Source organism: Lacerta agilis, chromosome 8 (genome assembly GCF_009819535.1).
Source record: "Lacerta agilis isolate rLacAgi1 chromosome 8, rLacAgi1.pri, whole genome shotgun sequence".
In the NCBI taxonomy this organism is placed as follows: domain Eukaryota; kingdom Metazoa; phylum Chordata; class Lepidosauria; order Squamata; family Lacertidae; genus Lacerta; species Lacerta agilis.
In genome coordinates, this window is record NC_046319.1 from 18,435,103 (window position 1) to 18,454,130 (window position 19,028).

The 19,028-nt window shown below is 44.4% G+C and overlaps 1 protein-coding gene and 1 pseudogene across 1 annotated transcript in view; one reads left to right on the forward strand and one right to left on the reverse strand.

The window, feature by feature from the left end:
- Positions 1-351: 351 nt before the first annotated feature.
- On the reverse strand, positions 352-850 carry LOC117052166 (annotated as a pseudogene).
- An 8,380-nt stretch (positions 851-9,230) lies between these two features.
- Positions 9,231-19,028, forward strand: part of PLCH2 (phospholipase C eta 2) — a 278,707-nt gene continuing 268,909 nt past the window's right edge. Inside the window, exon 1 of the mRNA XM_033156392.1 lies at positions 9,231-9,876. Coding sequence (XP_033012283.1) covers positions 9,789-9,876 — 88 coding nt within the window. The 5' untranslated portion in view covers positions 9,231-9,788. The remainder of the gene's footprint in view (positions 9,877-19,028) is intronic.

Below are 19,028 nucleotides of genomic sequence, written 5' to 3' on the forward strand. Positions count from 1 at the left end.
TTATTTTGTGGAGCAGACTTACAATGAAACTAATTGCAAATTACAGTTAAAAAAATCATGTGCATATACAGGGCGCAACAGGGAGTGTTGAACAGAAGCACTGAGCCTGTCAAACCGGAAGGTTGACTGGATTGCATAATTGATAGCCTTTGACCCAAGAGCGTCTGTGAGGTCACAAAAGAGCCACCTCCTAGGGTTATAGGCTTCCTGGATGTCTCTGATTTACTTTAGTTATACTGTGCATTCTCCAAGCTATTAATAAAAAGAGATAAAAGTAGAACTATAGTATGCTAACAAATAACAATGCTAAATCTGGAGAATCTGGAGGTGCACTCCATTGTTTTGTTGTTGTTGTTGGGAAACCCTTTTATTTACACGAGAGACACAACTCTCCCCAAATCCCCTTACTTCAGAGGAATGAAGCAAGAGGAGCGGGTGGCCCCGATTCCAGGTTGGCCGTGCTTAGCGGGCTTATAAGTGATGGAGAACTCTCCCAAATAGTGGCCAATCATTTCAGGCTTGATTTCCACCTGGTTGAAGGTCTTCCCATTGTACATGCCCATCATGCTGCCCACCATTTCTGGAAGGATAATGGATAATCATGTCTCGCAGGTGGGTCTTGACCACCTCTGGCTTCTCCATGGGCAGGGCCTCTTTATTGGCCTTGCACAGCCACTTGAGGAGGGAGTGCTGCTTGCGGCGCAGGCCACAGTTGAGCCACCGGTGCTGGCGGGTGCTGTACAGCTGCATCAGCTGCTTGTAGGACATGTCAAGGAGCTGGTCCAGGTCAACACCCCAATAGGAGAACTTCCGGAAAATACGCTGCTTCTTCTGCTCCACTTCCGCCATCTTGGCCACAGTCTCTTCCAGGCACTCCATTGTTTTTTGAGACAGACGGATGCCAACAGCAACTCCACACATTTCTCCTACTTTTGCAAAGTCTGCAATGTATTGCCCTGATCTTTACAGAGAGTTATTGCAAATAACTCACCTGACTCTTTCGTTTCTTTTAACTGCCACAAAAGACTCCCTGAATAATTGCAGAACATTGCTATCATTCATTATCTTTTTTGCTCTGTAGGAATAATTATTTCCTGCTACAGTGAGGGGGGGGGGAAAGTATTTGATCCCCTGCTAAATTTGCCTGTTTGCCCTCTGACGAAGAAATGACCAGTCCATAATTGTAATGGTAGGTTTATTGTAGCTGTGAGAGACAAAATAACAACAGGAAAACCCCCAGAAACCCAGGAGACAAAAGTCAGAGATTGATGTGCATTGCCAAAGATGACTTAGTACTTGGTGGAAAAACCCTTGTTGGCAATTACAGAAGCCAGACGTTTCTTGTAGGTGGTCACCAGGTTTGCACACATCTCAGGAGGTATTTTGTCCCACTCCTCTTTGCAGATCCTCTCCAAGTCAATAAGATTTCGAGGCTGATGTGTAGCTACTTGAACCTTCAGCTCCCTCAACAGATTTTCAATGGGATTAAGGTGTAGAGACTGGCTAGGCCACTCCAGGACCTTAATGTGCTTCTTCTTGAGCCACTCCTTGGTTGCCTTGGCTGTGTGTTTTGGGTCATTGTCATGCTGGAATACCCATCCTCAACCCATTTTCAATGCCCTTGCTGAGGGAAGGAGGTGCTCACCCAAGATTTGACAATACATGGTCCCGTCTATCTTCCCTTCGATGCGGTGAAGGTGTCTTGTCCCATTAGCAGAAAAACACCCCGAAAGCGTAGTATGTCCCCATCCATGTTTGATGGTGGAAATGGTGTTCTTGGGGTTGTAGGCAGCATTTCTCCTCCAAACATTGCGAGTTGAGTTGATGCCAAAGAGCTCAATTTTGGTCTCTTCTGACCACAACACTTTCACCCAGTTCTCCTCTGGGTCATTCAGATGTGCATTGGCAAACTGCAGATGGGCTTGTACATGTGCTGTCTTGAGCAAGGGGACCTTGCAGGCTCTGCAAGATCTCAGTCCTTCATGGTGTAGTGTGTTACCAACTGTTTTCATGGTGACTATGGTCCCTGCTGCCCTGAGATCATTGACAAGTTCTCCCCGTGTAGTTCTGGGCTGCTTCATCACCGTTCTCATGATCATTGCAACTCCACAAGATGAGATCTTGCATGGAGCCCCAGACTGAGGGAGGTTGACAGTTATTTTGTGTTTCTTCCATTTGCAAATTATTGCACCAACTGTTGTCACCTTCTCACCAAGCTGCTTGGCAATAGTCTTGTAGCCCAGTACAGCCTTGTGCAGGTCTACAATCTTGTCCCTGACATCCTTGGACAGCTCTTTGGTCTTGGTCATGGTGGCTACTTTGGAATCTGCTGGATTGATTGCTTCTTTTGTACAGGTACTGTAATGAGCTGGGATTACAGGTAAGACCTCTCCCTTACAGCAGGTGCTTCTAATCTCAGCTCGTTACATACAGTGAAGATACCAGGTAGCCTGACATCTGGCTGGTTGATTTGGGATCAAATACTTATTTCACTCATTATAATACACATCAATCTCTGACTTTTGTCTTCTGGGTTTCTGGGGGTTTTCCTGTTGTTATTCCGTCTCTCACAGCTACAATAAACCTACCATTACAATTATGGACTGGTCATTTCTTCGTCAGAGGGCAAATGGGCAAATTTAGCAGGGGATCAAATACTTTCCCCCCTCACTGTAGTAGCCTGCAGCAAACTTCTAACTCCCCCTGTTTCTGAAGGGCAGCAGCATAGACCAGTAAATAATACTTGCCTCTGTGTATGTGCGTGTAAACTTCATGTGTCTACTACAAAACACAGGGCACCTTGAGCTCCCATTTTTACAAGCTGCTATCATTTTCTTCTTTCTTTGCTTTATGACAAAGGCTTTGCTGCAACAGATAATGAAACCTTACAAATGGATAACTACTGCAACTGCTTTGCTATAAACACAGCTTGTGCAGCGTATGATATGATGGAGTTGGTTTTGAACAGCAGGGAGGGATAAAACACACCCCTCCTGTCTGTTGATACCAAAGAAACCTAAATGAATTAATGCTCTGTTCCATAACAGTGGAAGCTATTAGCCAACAAAGCAATTAAAAAGAGTTCATAATCGACAATGGTGATACATGTACTGTATATTATGTTACCGGGACTTTGCATAAACCGCTAAGGGATAAAATTACACATTATGGTGTTTTCAGTTTTTCTTCTTTTGAAAGCATGCTTTATTTGTTGACTTAACATATCCACAACCTCTGCAATAGCCAAAGTGCTCTGGGAAGGTCAGAATAAAATTCCCTTAAAAACAACAAATTGTAAGCTGGAATCTGATGAATTTCAGAGGGCAGGGAGAGATCCACAGTCTGGGTGCCACTGTGAAGGTGGTCTTCTCTTGCATCACTGCACAGTGAATGTCTCCTGGTTACGGAAAGACATTGAGAAATGCCTCCTTGTCCTATCTTAACATCTGGACAGGTCTATTCAGGCAGACACTCCTTCAAGTATGTAGATCTCGAGTTGTTCAAGGCCTTGAAAATTCAGAGGGTAACTACACTGGCCAGCAGTGCAAGTCATTAAGAATTTGTGCAATATGACACCAACTGGCCACTGTTTAGCAGCAATCAAGAGTTAGAGGGTAAAGAGTCTTGAGTTAAGGAACCAGAACAGGTGCAGGGATCTGAACCTGCTGCTGGGGTTCAGACCAATGAGGCTGATGGACATAAGCCCTCAAAATGTCCTTTTGTGCCCATAGGGCCAGAGCTATATCCTCATGCTCAGCTTCCCTGGAGCCTGAGGAGTTGGGCATCTCCCACAGGAACTCACTGGTCCAATGGCACAGGGAGAAAACTAGGAGGGAACCCATGGGAGAGAGGATGAGTGACCATGTTCAGGCCACAAAGATGACCCTTTAAGAATCCACTGCTATCAACATGCGGACGGAGGTTCAAAAAGGCTTGGGGCACCTGCACACTCTTCTGCTCTTTTAATGCGTGGTCTGTGCTTTAAAACTCTGTGTCCGGGTGACCTCCCCCCCCCCACCATAGCTTTTCCTGCAAAAACCCACTCCTAAAGCTAAGAGCAAACACTAGTCTATGGAAAACCCAAATTGATGTTTGTTCCAATTGAATGCTAAAGAGCAGGTTTTTGTGGGGAAAACTTTTGGGGCAAAAGGCACGCATGCTTGGACACAGAACGTTTAAGCGCGGACCTGTGCCTAAAAGAGCAGGGCAAAAGATGAGTGTGGATAAGTCCTTGGTGGGAGCAAATTGCACCCTTGGTGCTATCCGTGGTCCTGCAACTTTTGAGCCCTCTCGCCACACAGGTTCTGGCATCAGACTTTTTTTTTTTTTTTTAAGAGATGCAGGAGATGCAGCTGTACAGAGCCTTAATCTGGAATGTGTCCCCAATCTGGAGACAAGCCACACACCAGTTTCCCATCTGAAATCCACCCTCATTCCTGTCTCCTAGTGTCTGAGTACAGACATTCCCCACCCCTGTTACACGGGGGTTATGATCAGGACCCCTGTGCACATAAATGAAATTGTGTAAAGTAGGGAACACCCTCTAAGCACTCTGCAAATGCTCTCTCTGTTATGCTCTCTTCAATCCATATCAAGTTGGTATCCCTAATGGTGGGGTTTTCTGCAGTCCCTTTTGGCTTCCTTATGACTTCCCACAGGTATCAGCTGGCAACAGGCCCAGCTCCAACTTCTCCACCAATCAGACACCAAGAGGATGTACCTAGAACCTGAAACGACCCTACAACTTCCCCCTTCAGTATAAGAAGCCTCAGTGCTACTAGTCCCAGCTTTGTCAGTGGATAACCAAGCTTCAAAGGAAGAAGCTGCTGGATCAGGCCGATGGCCCAGCTAGTCCAGCATCATGTTCTCACAGCGGCCAACCAGATGACTATGGAAAGCCCACAAGCACCTAAGCACAACTGCACTCTCCTCACTTGAACATCTGAGAGTTAAATTCGAAATTCCTGCAGCTGGCTAAGTTTAGGCAAAGTTGAGCAAACACAATCTTCCCTGATGCTGTTATTGTCAAGCATTATAATTTGGACCTGAAAATGCTTCTGTGTTATCATAAGACTTGAGCATACAGACTTGATTATATATTCTTTCCTTAAGTTTTTTTGTTTTGGAACGGCTGGCACAATCTGTATGTAAATGTCTTTCAAAGCTCGTAGGACTGTAATGGGTTTGTTTTCTTAAAGGGAAAAAACCTACTGCATCACCCTGGCATAATTGAACATGGAGAGGAGATCAGAATTAAGAGCAGCTGCCTTCAATAGATTGCTGCAGGGTGGGAAAAGAGAACAAAGTAGTTTATGTTTTTGGTAACTTGGATTTTTATGGCTGAAGGGGTCCATGTGAAGTAAAGGTAAAGGTACCCCTGACAGTTAGGTCCAGTCGCGGACGACTCTGGGGTTGTGTGCTCATCTCACTCTATAGGCCGAGGGAGCCAGCGTTTGTCCGCAGACAGCTTCCGGGTCATGTGGCCAGCATGACTAAGCCTCTTCTGGCGACCCAGAGCAATGCATGGAAATGCCGTTTACCTTCCCGCCGGAGTGGTACCTATTTATCTACTTGCACTTGACGTGCTTTTGAACTGCTAGGTGGGCAGGAGCTGGGACTGAACAACGGGAGCTCACCCCATTGCGGGGATTCGAACTGCCAACCTTTCAGTCGGCAAGCCCTAGGCTCTGTGGTTTAGACTATTCTATTCTATTCTATTCTATTCTATTCTATTCTATTCTATTCTATTCTATTCTATATTGCACTTGTATCCAACCCTTCCTCACAAAGGAGCCCCAGGAGGTAGACATATCAACAGAAGGAAGTCTAGGATGTGCATGCAGGAAACTAGACATACCCAACAGATGTTCCACTGTGGGTGTAAGTAAGAATGCCTCTTGTAAGATGGCCTTTCCCTTAGTCCAAGCTACCCCAATGAAAGCAACTTGTGTGTGTGTGTGTGTGTGTGTGTGTGTGTGTGTAACTGGAAAAATGTGGCACCACACCTACAGTGGGGGTGGGTGGGTTGGTTATTGATTTCAGAATGAGTAATGCCTGTGAACCTCAACAGATGGCCACCCTTACCCATGGGCCTCTGCCTTAGTTACATTTGCCACGTTTTGCTACTGTAAATTTCTCGAGGTGCATTGTGTCAAAGTGGCTGGAGAGGTGAACATCTGCTTCTGTGCTCTCATGCTGTTAATTTGTATTCTGGTTTGACAGAATGATTGGCTGGTTGGCTAGTTCCACCCCCCTCCCCCCAAAAATTGTAGCTGGCCCTGCATTTACACATGTAGACGCCAAGTGGTTCAGCTCTGTGGTTAGCGGGCTGTGGCTACGAGAAAAGATAATGCGTTGTTACAGAGCACACATGCTTTACATTAAAGGGAGTGCTTTTTTAAAAAAAAAAATGTGCAGGACAAATGTGTTTATTTTAACAGTTTATATGTGCTGAACTTGCTCATGCTGCTCTATGGGATGGGTTAGCATCTGGCTTGCAGGTGCCACTGAGTCAGTGCTACGGATGTCTCCATGTCCTCAAGCAACCTTGGTTGATAAACCTCACAAACAGATCCAGAAACATAAAGGCATCTAAAGGCTCCTCTTCTTAAAAATAGCTCTATTGATCTGACCTTTAGAGCAGTGGTTTGGGAAGTATCTTAACAAACTATTTAAGGTCCAGCTTTTCAAAAGCTGAACTGATTACACACATAGGCTGGTGCAATGTTGCCGTTGATAACATTTTCTTCTTCCATGAACACCCATTCAAAGGTGCCTAAAAGTTGGTGGCCATCACATCATTTTTTTTGTAGTAGTTGTACCTTGGTTTTCGAACAGCTTAGTTCTCGAACGTTTTGGCTCCTGAATGCTGCAAACCCGGAAGTGAGTGTCCCGGTTTGCAAACTATTTTTGGAAGCCGAATGTCCGATGCAGCTTCCAAAGTATGTTGTTTGGTTTTGATCTCCCGACTTCTGATGTGCTTCTTCATCTCATAACTTGCATATGTCATGCGGTTTCTCTTCCTTCCCCCGCCGCTTCTGTACATGCTATGCATTGTTAATTTACAATGAGAAGATAAACCGGAGCCGCTCCAAGCCCCTACTAGCCTCTATACGGCAAATGTCGAAACACAAAATGGGCATCTTTACACACAAGTCTCCTAACGTTTTCTTTCCGCTGATGAAAGAGCGATTGTCTGTTGGGCTGCTGCTGTGTAATTAGATATGCCTACATCTTTGCTGGTTGGGACACAAAGACCTCATTCCTCTTCCCCCAGGCACTTTTGCGGGGGGGGGGGGGTCAAGACGGGAGGCTGTGTTTTGAACATGGTTTGGTAAGGTGTACCATTTTTAGGGGGTGAAAAAAAATGGCATTAAGGAGAGGTAGGGACACATATAGAGCTTTTCATACAAAAGGCCCCAGGTTCAGTTCCTGATATCTTCAAGTAGGGCTGGGAGAGACTCCCTTTCAGATATCCTGGGGAGTTGCTGCCAGTCAGTTCTGGATAGACAAATGTTCAGCTTCCCCTGTTCCTAGGTGATGCGGGCAGGAGCTCATCACCCTATCAACAAGGTAACAGAGACCAAGACAGGAGGAGCTCCAACAATCTTAGGAGGTTATGGAGATGTGCTCCGCTTCTTGTGGGATATAGCGGCTATGAAGGATTTGGGAAGGAAGCAGGAAGCAAGCCTCAGCCAAGAGGGAGGAAGGGCGGGATTAAAAAACAACAACAATTTTTTTAATTTTTTTAAAATTATTTATTTAAGGGCTGGAGGGAGCTGGGCCAGAGAGGCTTCTCCTAATGCTCAGCTGGGTGTTTGAAAGCTGAGCTGAGGAGGAAGAGAGCTCCCCTCTTGACAGAGCCAAGTGTCCTGCATTCTCTTGTCAAATCCTTCTGCTACTGCTTTCACTTGACTTTGCAATTCCGCTGTCGCTTGTTCGTAAACATTTTGCATTTTTGGGGTGGGGGATTCCCAAGTGGTGAGTTCAAGTCAACACACCAGATTCAGCGTTTCCTTTATCTCTTTATCTCTCTCTCTCTCTCCCCCACCCTGACCCAGTTCTGAAGCTTAGCTGACCCCTTGACTTATTTGCTGGAAGATGCCCAGAGCGGCTGGGGCAAGCCACCCAGATGGGCAGGGTAAAAATAAATAAAAATGTTGTTGTTATAAGCCCCCTTATCTCCCTTGCAGCAGCTGCCTACAACTCCTCCCTATCCCTGCGTGATGTTTCAAAATGCAGCATTTGTTTGTGACCAAATAAGAAGCTTTCCCCCCACCCCTGAGATGGCAAGAATTGGGAGTTGGTACAACGATCTCTCTCCTCCCACCCCTGGTGCTCAAAGAACTGCTATTGTTACAACTTGGCTCCAACCCCCCAGTTTGGAAAACACTGCTGTTTGGGATGGGCACTTGAACTGCAATACTTCATTCCGATGGAATCTCCTGCTTGAGAACAAACCCTTAAGCAAACAGTTGACTGTGCTGACAAATCCCTTGGGATTTGCCCTTCCCCCATCCCTGCCTCCTTCTGCAGCATCCTAGGTAGGCAGATGCACACCTGGTGGTACGGGCAATTTGTGTGGGTGCAGAATAGGGACTGGGGGGAAGTGTACACTTCCCGAAACAATATGTGAACCGAAAAACAGCTGTCCTTTGAAATTTGCACTCACGGCAATGTGAATGAGTTAGCAGGGCAGGATACTAATATTTGAATAAATGAATACTATATTGGGGCGGGGTGGTGGTGTTGTGGGAGACTAAGGTGGCAGTTTAAACCTGGAGTCAGCCCTGGGCTAGAACATTGGAAAGGGAGGGGAGGTTTGCTGCTCGGCGAGCAACTGGGAAGACTCTTGCCTGCATACTTTCACTCCAGTCTCTCTACAACTGAAAGGGACTAGAGATTGTAAGAAGAGTTGAGAATTGAAGGAAAGGTCCCTAAGATAAACCTAAATAGGTCACCCCTCAGGAGTCCACCTTTTTTTTGTTACAACATCAGTTCTATAGCCCTGATTCTTCCAAAGAACTCTGCGACTGTTGAGAGTTCTATTTAAGAAGCTGCTATCCTTTTCATCGCATAATAAAGGCTCTCCCGCAGGGACATTACAGGTAAAAGAAGCGTAGTGTTGATAATAAAAAGGTAGCCATTTATATATATAAAAAGATGAAGAACATATTTATGAAATGCCCGAATGAACAATACTGATGCATTTTTGTTTTTTTCACAGGTGTGCAACGTGACCCAGGGGAAAGGGGAAGAAGAAGAAGAAACCTTTGCATTTAAATACCCAGTGAACAAACACAGTACTCAAAGGCTCCTGGTTTGGAAGACAATGACAATGTGACCTTTTGTTACTGCCCACTCATGAGTTTTCGCCCTCCTAACTGGAAGATCGTGGCAGAGAATAGCACTGACTAAAGACACTAGGCTTGTTGAATCCTGGGCTGCTGATATTTTGAAGGAAGCTTTTATCCAGCTGTTGGGAGACTGCCTTTCACTTAGCTTCAGGAGACCAAATGCTCAGTGTGCAGAAAATCCCAGGTTCCCTCTCTGATATCTCCAATTAGAAGTCTTTCTGATACAGGGTCAGGAAATACCAGAACAGACAATACTGGGCTTAATTGGACCAATGGGCATGGAATAGCTTTCTAAAATCAATTCCAGTGGATTATGTTACTGCTAGAACTGATTTTCATATACCTGAAGTTTCCTGGTGGTGTCTCCTGACAACTGCATACACTCACATCTTGACGAGGTCTTCTGATTTGCTTCTGGCAACTCTGGAAGCCATGCTGGGTGATTTGGGGCAACCGGAAGACTCCTTGTCAGGAAGCATAAACTGCCAGCATTTCCTTTCCACAAATGTCATCACAGTAGGTAAGTCAAACAGAGCTTTCTGTTGTATGCCTATAAACTACCATTTGTCTGTGGAGAAGCAAAGACTGCCTCCAGGACTTATTTATGTGTAGATTGGGTTGCCTCCCGCCATGTTCAGGTTGTCGAAGTGCCACAAATGACTTGTGTTAGTGTTCTGAGGGCTGATGGAGGGATGATGCTGGTAATAATTTTAACTACATCTGGGCTATCGACTTCTGTGGACTGTTGCATTATACACTGTGGTTTTGTTTAGTTCTTGATTTTGGAGTTGGAAGGGAAACATTTCTTTCTGCTGTTGCACAAGAGGTTCCATGGCACTTTCTGTTTCCAGAAGAGATTCCGTAAGCTTGGGGGGGGCAAGTGCAAGAACAATTTTGCAATTGGTTTTAATTTTCTTTCTTGGTGCTCTATAGCACAAGGTATGAAATAGCACAGAAGATTCATTTTTCCACGTGTGGAACTTTGCCTCTTTTTGGACTACAGTTCCCACCATCCTTGACCACTGGTCCTGCTAGCTAGGGATGATGGGTAGTTGTAGTCCAATAATAGCTGGAGAACCAAGGCCTTAACTCCATGCCCTTTTGCCTTACAAGCTGCAGCTGACTGATGTGAGATCGGACCTTCTCAGATTAGATGCCCAGATTGCGGAAAGACCCCTCCAGGCATCCCTTTTATGGGTGATTTGTACTCACTGATGGTATTGGAGTGGTCATATGTGATCTTGCTTTCAATACTGTTTGCACCTGCAAAAGTTTCAAGGTGGACATGCTGCTTTGTTCTCAGTTTGTGCATGTCCTGCAACTTGCTTCAGAAATCTTGTAACTTCCGATACCACAAGCATTCCATGTTTTCTTCCCTTGTTCTTTTGTTGTGCTGTGGTGCAAAAGTGGTCCTCTAAACAGCAGTAATATTGGTAACACTGGAGAATGATAACAGAACAACCAATGAAGTGGAATGGCATGTGGGTGGTCCCTTTTGACTTTTAGATGAGCTGTTATGACTTATTTTTGCTTTTTTTCTGACTGTGGGCACAGAATAATTTTAAACCCCACCCCCTTTAGCTGTTTGGGTGTGTTCTCACTGATTCCATCTTGCACTTGGTTTTGATTGCAATTTTACTTATTTTTGGACTATACTTCTTATACTTCTTATCAGGCATGTGTTTCTTATATTAAGCTGCCTGTGTGCTTCTGCATCTCTAAGGTTCCCCCCCAACCTTGCTGGTATCTCCCTCTTGTACATGGTTGGTGCAGTTTTGGATTGTGCAACTCATGCTGGAAACAGAAGGAAGGATCTCTCTCTATAGAGTGTGTTCTTATATAGAGTTGTATCCAGTGCTCATCCAGCTCATCGCAAACCCATTGAAATTAATGGCTGTGGCTTAATGAGACTCATTACATTCACTCTGTGTAGGACTGAGTTGGATACAACCCACAGGTTTTTTTTTGTTCTTGTTCTTTTGCTTGCCTGATTAATGCATGGAAGCTATGATTTGTCTTGTTTTTTCCAGACTGGTAGGTAGTAGTTTAGAGACATTTTCTTACAGAGAGCATAAGAACGGGAGCAGATCTCTTCAGGGGGTTGACCATATAAACTGCTTTGGCCTATATGTGAGTGGACCTTGAGCTTGCTACCAACACTATTGGGTATTCATGCACCCACCCTATCCTCCTGAGTTATATTCTGTCCAACTCCACCTTTCATAGTGACTGACTGAGGCATCTTTTATTTGAAAGGATACAATATGCAACACTGCATAACGACAATTTATTTATGTTCTCAGTGCTGTACTATGCTCCTATTGCTACCCAAGAAATCTGTTTTTGCTTGACTCTGTATGTACACACACATACACACAAAATTCTCCAGATGTTTGCAATAGGCTGACTCAAAAATGTGAATTTCAAGCCACTTGCCTTACATTTTATAACCATTTAGTGCAGTCCTAACTATATCTACTCTGAAGTAAACCACATGGTGTTCAGGCGTGCTTCCTCCCACATAAGAGGGTACAGGATTGTAATCTTATTCTTAGTTTTATGACAAGATTTGTGCCCTGTTCATTTCTGTCGTTCAGACTCTACAGCTGGATCTAATTGCCTTTTCAGATTAGAAGCTGGAGGTGTTCTTATGTTCTGTAGCTCTACCAAGACTGCTCCTTGGTTTGTTGGCTTCCTATCCCCACGGAGTCCTCTACCTGATATCCTTCTGATAGAGAAATTTAGCTGGAAACAGCAGCGTTCTTTAGCCTTGTCAAAGCCTGCAAGTCTGAGAAATGTAGAGGATCTGATTTAAAATGCTGTTTCTCTCCCTCTTAACTATGTTAAGATGAAATGGTGAATATGTTGATCTGGACACCATGGTTCTTAAAAATGGGGGACATGCTGCATAAGTACTTTTGTTGGAAAAGGGAAATTGTACACTTAAAGTTGTATGTTATTTCACCAGCAAATCTAGCAATCTCGGCACCTCTGATCCATAACCCAGCTTCCTGGCATGCTACTTTTCTATTGGCAGAGTTTCATCCATGTTCAACCATGCAGCCTTCCAGCACTGCAATGTAATGCTATTTGAAATTGCATTCCTGAACATATAGCTTGGCTCTGAGTTCAAATTCTGTGCAAAGGTTCTCTCTCTCTCTCTATATATATATATACACTCGTACCTTGGAAGTCAAACAGAATCTGTTCCGGAAGTCCGTTCGACTTCCAAAACATTCAGAAACCAAAACGTGGCTTTCTTATTGGATGATTGGAAGCTCCTGCAGCCAATCGAAAGTTGCAAAAGCCCTGTCGGACTTTCAGCTTCCAAAAATAGTTTGCAAACCGGAACAGTCACTTCTGGTTTTGTGGTGTTTGGGAGCCAAAACGTTCAGGAACTAAGCTGTTCCAAAATCAAGGTACGTACAACTGTACTCTGTCGTTCTGTCTTTCTGTCTGTCTGTCTGTCTGTCTGTCTGTCTGTCTGTCTATTGGAGGTGTTGATGGAGTAGGAGCTTGAGTAGAAGTTAAGTCAACTGTAGTGTGACATGTCCAACTTGCTCAGTTAGTTTTATCCCCAGGTTTTCTCGTTTTGGCTGTGTGTGAATATGTTCCATGCTAAAAGGGATGCTTCTAGCACCAACAGTTTGGGTAACAGAGAAGCGGTGGTGTGTTTTGTTTTGGCTTAGTTTTTGGAGGATGGCAAATTTATCTTGCGGCGGGGAGGTGGAATCCTTGGAACACATCAACAATAAATAAATTTCAGGATATTTTCTTTCTTTCAAACAAGATTTTAGTTGCTGAAAGCCTTCAGGTGGCAGCATGGGATTTTGCTCCCCCCCCCCTGTCAGATCCGCCTGGCCTTGAAAAAGTAAGTCAGTTAGGAAATAATGAAACTTGTTCTTGTTCAGAGATTTATCCATTAAGCTTTTTCCTTCCTTGCAAAGTGTAGCAGGCAGCTGTGGATTCCTGTGGCCAGGAGTATGAGATGGATTTCCATAGTACTTTCACCATGTCTGCTTAGTTTGAAATAGGGAACCTTTATTCTCATGGAGATCCACAGAAAAGTCAATTGGGGGTCAGAGCTAATGGTCTATGGAGCTGGAGCCCAGGTGGGGCAGAATATATTCCTCTTTCAGCAAACCTTCTAAGTGGAGATGTTTATGCCACTTGATATTTGCATTGGGTGTGAATTTATTACACACACACACACACACACACACACTGGGGTTAAATTGTATGCACACATAGAGACACATAAAGGTAAAGGTAAAGGGACCCCTGACCATTAGGTCCAGTCGTGTCCGACTCTGGGGTTGCGGTGCTCATCTTGCGTTACTGGCTGAGGGAGCTGGCGTACAGCTTCTGGGTCATGTGGCCACCATGACAAAGCCGCTTCTGGCGAACCAGAGCAGCGCACGGAAATGCCGTTTACCTTCCCACTGGAGCGGTACCTATTTATCTACTTGCACTTTTGACATGCTTTTGAACTGCTAGGTGGGCAGGAGCTGGGACCGAGCAACAGGAGCTCACCCCATCGCGGGGATTCGAACTGCCAACCTTCTGATCAGCAAGCCCTAGGCTCTGTGGTTTAACCCACAACGCCACCCGCATCCCTATAGAGACACATACACATTCTGTTTTTATTAATGCAAATGTTTAAGCTGTTTTTTTTTTTTTTTACACACACAATTGTTCTGTGTATGTTTTTACTACACTGCAAATCAATTCTGGATGCTTCGTGGGAAACGATTCATGAATAAATAACAATAATATGAATTTTTATCTTGTAAGCTGCCTTTGAGTTTGCTTTTTTCATGAAGAGGAATGGGAGATATAAATTTCTAAGTAATGAAAAATACGGAGCTGCAACTTGAGGACCGAGGCTGTACCTCGGTTAGTTCAGGCAACCTTGATGAGGCTCATGTCAAAGATGTTTCTCTAATTGGCAGTGATTCATGGTAAATGGCCACTCTCTATGTATGAACAAATTCATAGCAGGCCATTGGCTCCTGAACACCCAACCCAAGAGATATTGAAGTTCTGCTGAAAAGCCGTTTATATTTTTTTGCAAAAAAGAAGAGGAGGAAATGGGAATGTACAGTTTGTGATGAGCTCTGCTTTGCTCCCAAGCAGGAAAACCATTAGACCAGTTCGTTCTCTCTCTCTCTCTCTCTCTCTCTCTCTCTCTCTCTCTGTGTGTGTGTGTGTGTGTGAGAGAGAGAGCAAGCGGGTAAGTGAGCCCTATTAACATACTGCCCCTTTCCTTGCTTTAGACTGCCCTTCTCCATTTCTTTAAACAATGACAATACTTCCCTTTGAAGTGAATGGTCACCATGGAAACAGATTACTAAAAGATGCAGCTAAGCATTGCCTTTATAAAAGAAAGGAGGGGGGGGAGCAAGTAAGCGCAGCCTTTGGTACTGGGAGCAGCATCAGGTTTCTGGCCTTGGTCTTAATCTTGGTGTTCTGTGGAATGGGGAGAAAATTGAATGTGTGCTGCAGAGCTGTTTGTGAAAGTTTGCCATGCTTGGAAGGGGAGAGGGAGGGTGGCAAGCCATGATTTTGTTTCAGAGAACGGCGCTGGGTTGTCAGATGTAATATTGCAACTCAAGCTGTTGTAATTCTGGTGTTATCATTTCATGCAAGTTAACTCTGTGAAAGAGAAAGGACATTTCCCCTCTATTTCAACTCTGGTTTGCTTCTAGGCTTGCCCCAGCCACCTATGCTAGTGCTGTACTTTATTTGTGGAATATGAGGACCTCTCAGCATAAGCCCTCCAAGTGCCCCTATTTTCCAGGGACATTCCCGGATTTACAGACGCCGTTCTGGTCTCTGATTTGATCCTGCTTTTCCTTAGGACCTCCCTGTTTTCGTCAGAGAAATGTTGGAGGGTATGTGAGCATGCGCATAAAGGCACACACAAGCACCCTTGCCTTCATCCACCCGTCGCATTGCTAGGAATGCAGAACTCAGGCGGCTCACAGGGCACCTCCAGAGTATTTTTGCAGGAGGGAATCAGGCATATGCCAGAACTTCTAAAGTAGAACGAAAAGTCTTGGTCAGGGTCCAGAAACTGCTGTTTTTAGAGGTTTGTAGGCTTCTTAAAACACAAAGAGGGCAGCTCTGAACATTTTGTATCAGTTTTATACCAGTTGAACTGACAGAAGCATCCCCCCGTCAGCACTGGACACGTTTCCTGGGACTAACAGTCTGGTGAGATCCTAAGCTTCCTTTATGAAACTATAGTTCCCAGGGTTCCCAGGGAGAGCAGTGATGACTCTTCAATCCGTTTTAAGTGTGTGTTGTAGAATACAGCTGCTACCCATGTTCCCTTCCGCAAGCTATTTTGCCCTCATTGTCTTATCCTATCATTGTTGCAGCCATAATCTTAGCAGCGTTTTTGCTTCTGCTCTCTGTACATCGTGGTTGCCATCAACAGCAGTGTAACCCACATTGGAAATAGGTCTCTTCCTTTGCTGAATGGCTGTGATCCTACAAGTTCACCCTGCTTATTTATTTTTACAAAATCAAACTCGGAGTCGGACAGTAAGTGTGCTAATAATCCCTTTCAGAAGGAGGATTGGAAGGAGGGTCAGAAAGCCAACAAAACTTTGTATTATTGACAAGAGTGCAGAGGAGGCACGGACGGAAACAAGATATACGGCACTGAGTAGTGACGAAAACAATTGGGCCAGTTCTTAGGAAAAGTGCCCTGCTTTGCTAATTCAGCCAGTGTGCGAAATCTGTTAGCTGAGGACTAAACAGAGCCTTCCCTTTCAGAAGAATTTCACCCAATTTCCCCCATTAGCAGAGCCTTTGCAATAATGATCCTCTTTGTCTTTTAAATTTATGCTCGGATCTAAATTGATTGGCAGATTACTTAAAATGCTAAGAAATATTTCCCTGGGGAATACTGTATATTTAGTAGCATTTTGCATAGATGATTTGTTGCAGAATACTGCGACGTATATTATGTTTGTAGGAAGCTGCCTCATACCAGGCTCTTAGTCTGTTTGTCTATCTAGGCTAGTCTTGTTTCCTCTGAGTGGCAGAGACTCTCCAAATACCATCACCTGGTACCTGACCCTTGTAACTACCGTGGTACCTTGGTTCTCAAACTTAATCCGTTCCAGGAGTCCGTTCGACTCCCGAAACCATTCGAAAACCAAGGCGCAGCTTCTGATTGGCTGCAGGAGCTCCCTGCACTCAAGCAGAAGCTGCGTCGGACGTTCGGTTTCCGAAAAATGTTTGTAAACCAGAACACTTACTTCTGGGTTTGCAGCGTTTGGGAGCCAAAACGTATGAGTCCGAGAACCAAGGTATGACTGTAGAGATGTTGGGGATTAACGCTGGCATTCTTTTGCTAGCCCGACCGTAGGATTAAGCTTCTGGTGCAGATTATTTTTGGCATATAATGCATGGATTCAAGCCCAGGGACAGTATTTGATTTACTGTAAGTTTGAAAACTGTTGAAAAGTAGGTAATTAGACATCTGTGCTATGGAGAATTCCTGCTGCTATTGGGAGTAGACCACACTTCCTCAACCTGGTTGACTTGCCAGCAGGCCCATCCATGATGGTTGGTGGTCAGAAATGATGGGAACTGGTAGTCCAGCAACACCTGGAGGGCACCTGGTTGGGAAGGCTGGAGCAGGCTTAAGATAGCCTGTTGTGTGTAGTGGATTGAGTGTTGGGCTAGGACCCAGGGTTCAAATCCTCACTCGGCCATGAAAGCTCACTTGTCACCTTTGGTCTCTCTGCCCAACCTACCTCACCAGGTTCTTCTGAGGATAATGTGGGAAGAGGGGGAATTGTGTACACCAGCTTGAGCTCCTTGGAGAAAAGATAGGACATATCTTTAGGTGATGGTTGAGAACATTTTATCTTCAACCAGGTATTGGGCTGCCAAACATTCTATGGCCTTTTAAAGACATTTGTGAGAATGGGGATTATTGGTTTGGTTTGGTTTTTGCTTTATTATGTAGTATGCAGTTTGTGTTCTCATTTTGTATTTTTATGTTGTGAACCGGCCTGTGATCTTTGGATGAAGGGCAGTATTCAAACTATAATAATAATAATAATAATAATAATAATAATAATAATAATAATAATAATAATAATAATGGAACAATATAAATGCAATAATAGATAAATCCAAGCACATTCCCTACCCTATCCCATTCTAGTGTTCATTCCTTGTGCTTCAGGGACACCAGCTTCAGGTTTCTTTTCCTCCAAAGGAAAGCGGCCAAATTTTTCTTGAGAAATCTCACAGGTTTTTTTTGCTTCTGAAACAAAGAAAGAAAGCCTTAGATCAGAGTTATGCAGTCAAAGCTAGATGATTATATTATCTGTCTTTTCTAGCAGTTTCTTTTAAATGTTCTCTTCCAATTATGATTTTTTTGTGATCTTGCAAAGCTTACCCAAATCTCTGGTCTTGTTCTCTCTTTCTCTCTCTCTCTCTCTCTCTCTTGTAAATTGGATTTGGAAGGGAATTTGAAAGAGATAATAAGATCATATATATATATATATTCACACACAGCCTAACTTTCCCCTCCCACATTCTGCTTCCCTACTGAGGTTTAAGAAAAGCAATTCCACTAGTTTCCACGTTAATTCCGATTGTCTCCAAGTTTTAAAATTGCACTGTGTGTGTGTGTGAGTGAGAGAGAGATGTGTAATTTTGGAAGGATGAGCACGTTTTTAGACATATGGAAATATTTTTCAATGGTCTGTTTGAAACCAGTGGGGTGCAGGCGGAGTGTGTAGGAATTGGATTATAAACTAGGCCCCCATGAATGGGAATACATAAAATACTTTTTTTGTTGCTGCAGTCTCTTTGCATATTCCATGAAACGTGGGCCATGGGGCAGGCAAGGAACAGCCAGCCTCTTTCACCAGGATCTGTTGGTGACATTGCTCTGCAATGGTATGTGCACCCACAAGAGTTTGGCTCTTCGGACGTCCTCCCACGAGCAGTGTCTTCTGATTTAAAGCAATCTACCAGGGGAAGATTGAATTAAGATTTAATTCATGAAATTAAAAGACGCCTGCTTCTTGGGAGAAAAGCAATGACAAACCTAGACAGCATCTTAAAAAGCAGAGACATCACCTTGCCGACAAAGGTCCATATAGTTAAAGCTATAGTTTTCCCAGTAGTGATGTATGGACGTGAGAGCTGGACCATAAAGAAGACTGATCTCCGAAGAATTGATGCTTTTGAATTATGGTGCTGGAGGAGACTCTTGAGAGTCCCACGGACTGCAAGAAGATCAAACTTATCCATCCTTAAGGAAATCAGCCCCGAGTGCTCACTAGAAGGACAGATCCTGAAGCTGAGGCTCCAATACTTTGGCCACCTCATGAGAAGAGAAGACTCCCTGGAAAAGACCCTGATGTTGGTGAAGATGGAGGGCACAAGGAGAAGGGGACGACAGAGGATGAGATGGTTGGACAGTGTTCTCGAAGCTACTAACATGAGTCTGACCAAACTGCGGGAGGCAGTGGAAGACAGGAGTGCCTGTCGTGCTCTGGTCCATGGGGTCATGAAGAGTCGGACATGACTAAATGACTAAACAACACAACCAGGGGAAGGCTTGCAGCTCAGTGGCAAATCTCCTGCTTTGCAAACCAAAGACCTCGGGTTCAATCCATGGGATCTGGAGAAAAA